At 35.2% G+C, this 2,882-nt stretch overlaps 1 protein-coding gene across 2 annotated transcripts in view; it reads left to right on the top strand.

Annotated features, from left to right (window-relative positions):
• Nucleotides 1-2,303, top strand: part of LOC107727087 (transmembrane protein 41B) — an 8,939-nt gene extending 6,636 nt beyond the window's left edge. The window contains exon 7 of one of the 2 annotated variants that reach the window (XM_016536850.1): nt 1,116-2,303. In XM_016536850.1, the coding sequence (XP_016392336.1) occupies nt 1,116-1,285 (170 nt within the window). In that variant the 3' untranslated portion in view covers nt 1,286-2,303. The remainder of the gene's footprint in view (nt 1-1,115) is intronic. The other variant, XM_016536849.1, reaches the window with a different exon arrangement.
• Nucleotides 2,304-2,882: the final 579 nt, after the last annotated feature.

The raw sequence follows: 2,882 nt of genomic DNA, 5'->3' as shown, positions 1-2,882 counted from the left end.
CATTTTGACGCAATCGACCAGAGTTCGAACCCGCCTTTTGCCAAACTTTTTTCTCCCTTTTCAGATCTCATATCCCATCGGAAAGGCATTTATTTTCAATAAAAATTAAGGAAATAATCGAAAAGTTGAACATAAAGTATCGTGCAGGGTTAAGGTAGGTGTAGGGAGGGCTTTGTTGTCGCAATAAGGTGGCATCCATTTAATAATTTGAATTCAAATGATAATTTACACTTAATACGTTATTATTGTATACTGTTTTATAATGCACTACAATACTGAGGTGCAGATAATTGCCACTATTTGCAATAAGTAGTATAAATAGCAGAAAATCTTGCTAATTTAACAGTGTAAATAGAATCTATAGCTTTTTGCACTTAGTGTAAATAGCATATCGCTGAAAAAATACTGCTATTTTCACTTCGTGTTAATAGAATCCATTGCTATTTATTTACTAGTGCTGTCAAACGATTAATCGTGATTAATCGCATCCAAAATAAAAGTTTTTGTTTACATAATATGTGTGTGTACTGTGTATATTTATTATGTATATATAAATACACACACATACAGTAAATATTTTGAAAATATTTACATGTGTATATATATTTATATTCTTTTATATTTATATTATATATAAATATATTTAAAATATAAACATAACATATTTTTCTTAAATATATACATGTGTTTGTATTTATATATACATAATAAATATACACAGTATACACACATATATTATGTAAACAAAAACTTTTATTTTGGATGCGATTAATCACGATTAATCGTTTGACAGCACTATTATTTACACAACGCTGCCTAAAGAAAATCATATGCACAGTAATGCTATGGGGTAACCACTAGATGTAGCTGTACCTGTGTAGCCTTATATTTAAATATATACCATGCTCTTTTTTTAAAACCATTAGCCTTTTCTAATCATGTCACCAAGTTTCATACCACTCTGATGAAGTATAAAAAATGTAAAAACTGAAAACATACTTTTTTTCGGGCTAAAATGATTAAATGCCACTAGAGGGTTAATTGAGATTGTGCACACTTTGTTATTTGATCACTTGACAGCTCGTCTAATGGCTGTTATCTGATCTCTACTATAGGAGTGGCCCCTCCATCGTTTGTGGCGATAAACGCAGGGACGACGTTGTACAAGCTGGCCACAGCTGGCGAGGCCGTGTCCTGGAACTCTCTTCTCGTGTTGGGGGTTTTAGCCGTGGTCTCCATCCTGCCCGTCTGCTTTCAGAAGAAACTCCAGCAGAAACTTGAGTAGAGATCACCACCCCTGCTCGATTCAACTCAGGAATGATACTGGTCCTCTAAACTTCTCCTTGCTTTCTTCTCTTCTTTTGTGCATGTACGACAAACCCTCGTTTCATCATATGATGGGCCAGTCAGGACCGGCCTTCCATTGTTTCGACAGTACTTTCATGGGATGAAAAATTCTGTCATCAACGATTCCCTCTAGCGTTAAGCAATATTTTCCACATCAATGTCTTCAGTGGATTTTCAATGTTTTCCACAAAATAGCAATGATTTATGTGAGATACACTGGAAGAGACATATTTTCACTCCCTCTGAAGTTGCTGAGCTAACATGGAAAGTGCCAACTGCAACCTTTGTCGTTCTTACGGCTAATTTAATATTCAAACGTGTTTGAGAATGAGGTATTACATGCATTAGAAACCTTTTGAGGGTAAGTTTTCTGCTTTTCTTTCGTATTTCTTATGCCAGCTGAGACTGCAGTAGGGATCTGAATGGACGATCTCTTAACAGTGCCCTGTGTACTGCTGCTAACTGTAGATGATAGTGCTTAGCTCTTGTTATAGACCTAATTTTTCCCAGAAAAATATGGATGATGCCACATTAGTATTACAGATCAAGACTGTAGATTGCATATAATATAACAGCGTTATTATTACAGGTTCCTTGAAGTAAAAGAAATGGAACGAATATACTGACATCACGCGTACTGAACTATTAACACCCGTTTTAGCATTTCAAACAATTTTTCTTCCTTTACATTTGGATACAACTGATTGAAATAGTCAAAATGCCAAAAAAGATTTTTTTATTTTAAAGAAGTAGTTCATAATTTAATTTAAGTTGTATAATATTCATTTTAGCCATGTGACAGAGGGAAGTATTACATTTTGGAAATATAGGAGATTAGTAACGGTAACAGTTGGTTTTCTGGACCTAGTCAAGCCAAGCCACTGTAAACGATTTTAAATAAAATATGTCTACTTAAAGGAATAATTCACTCAAAAATTTGCTGAAAATGTACTCATCCTCAGGCCATCCAAGATGTAGATTAGTTTGTTCATCAGAACAGATTTGGAGAAATGTAGCATTACTTCTCTTGCTCAGCAACGGTTCCTCTGCAGTGAATGGGTGCCGTCAGAATGAGAGTCCAAACAGCTGATAAAAACATCACAATAATCCATACCTTTAGCCATGTGACAGAGGGAAGTATTACATTTTGGAAATATAGGAGATTAGTAACGGTAACAGTTGGTTTTCTGGACCTAGTCAAGCCAAGCCACTGTAAACGATTTTAAATAAAATATGTCTACTTAAAGGAATAATTCACTCAAAAATTTGCTGAAAATGTACTCATCCTCAGGCCATCCAAGATGTAGATTAGTTTGTTCATCAGAACAGATTTGGAGAAATTTAGCATTACTTCTCTTGCTCAGCAACGGTTCCTCTGCAGTGAATGGGTGCCGTCAGAATGAGAGTCCAAACAGCTGTCTTGTGAAGTGAAAAGCAGTGTGTTTGTAAGTTTGTAAGTCCACCATTGGACTGTAATCGTGTGGATTATCGTAATGTTTTTTATCTCATTCTGACGGCACCCATTCACTGCAGAG

This window comes from Sinocyclocheilus rhinocerous, unplaced genomic scaffold (assembly GCF_001515625.1).
Source record: "Sinocyclocheilus rhinocerous isolate Xijiao unplaced genomic scaffold, SAMN03320098_v1.1 scaffold35, whole genome shotgun sequence".
In the NCBI taxonomy this organism is placed as follows: Eukaryota; Metazoa; Chordata; class Actinopteri; order Cypriniformes; family Cyprinidae; genus Sinocyclocheilus; species Sinocyclocheilus rhinocerous.
Note: the sequence above shows the minus strand (reverse complement) of the source record. Positions and strands in the feature narration are given on the sequence as shown.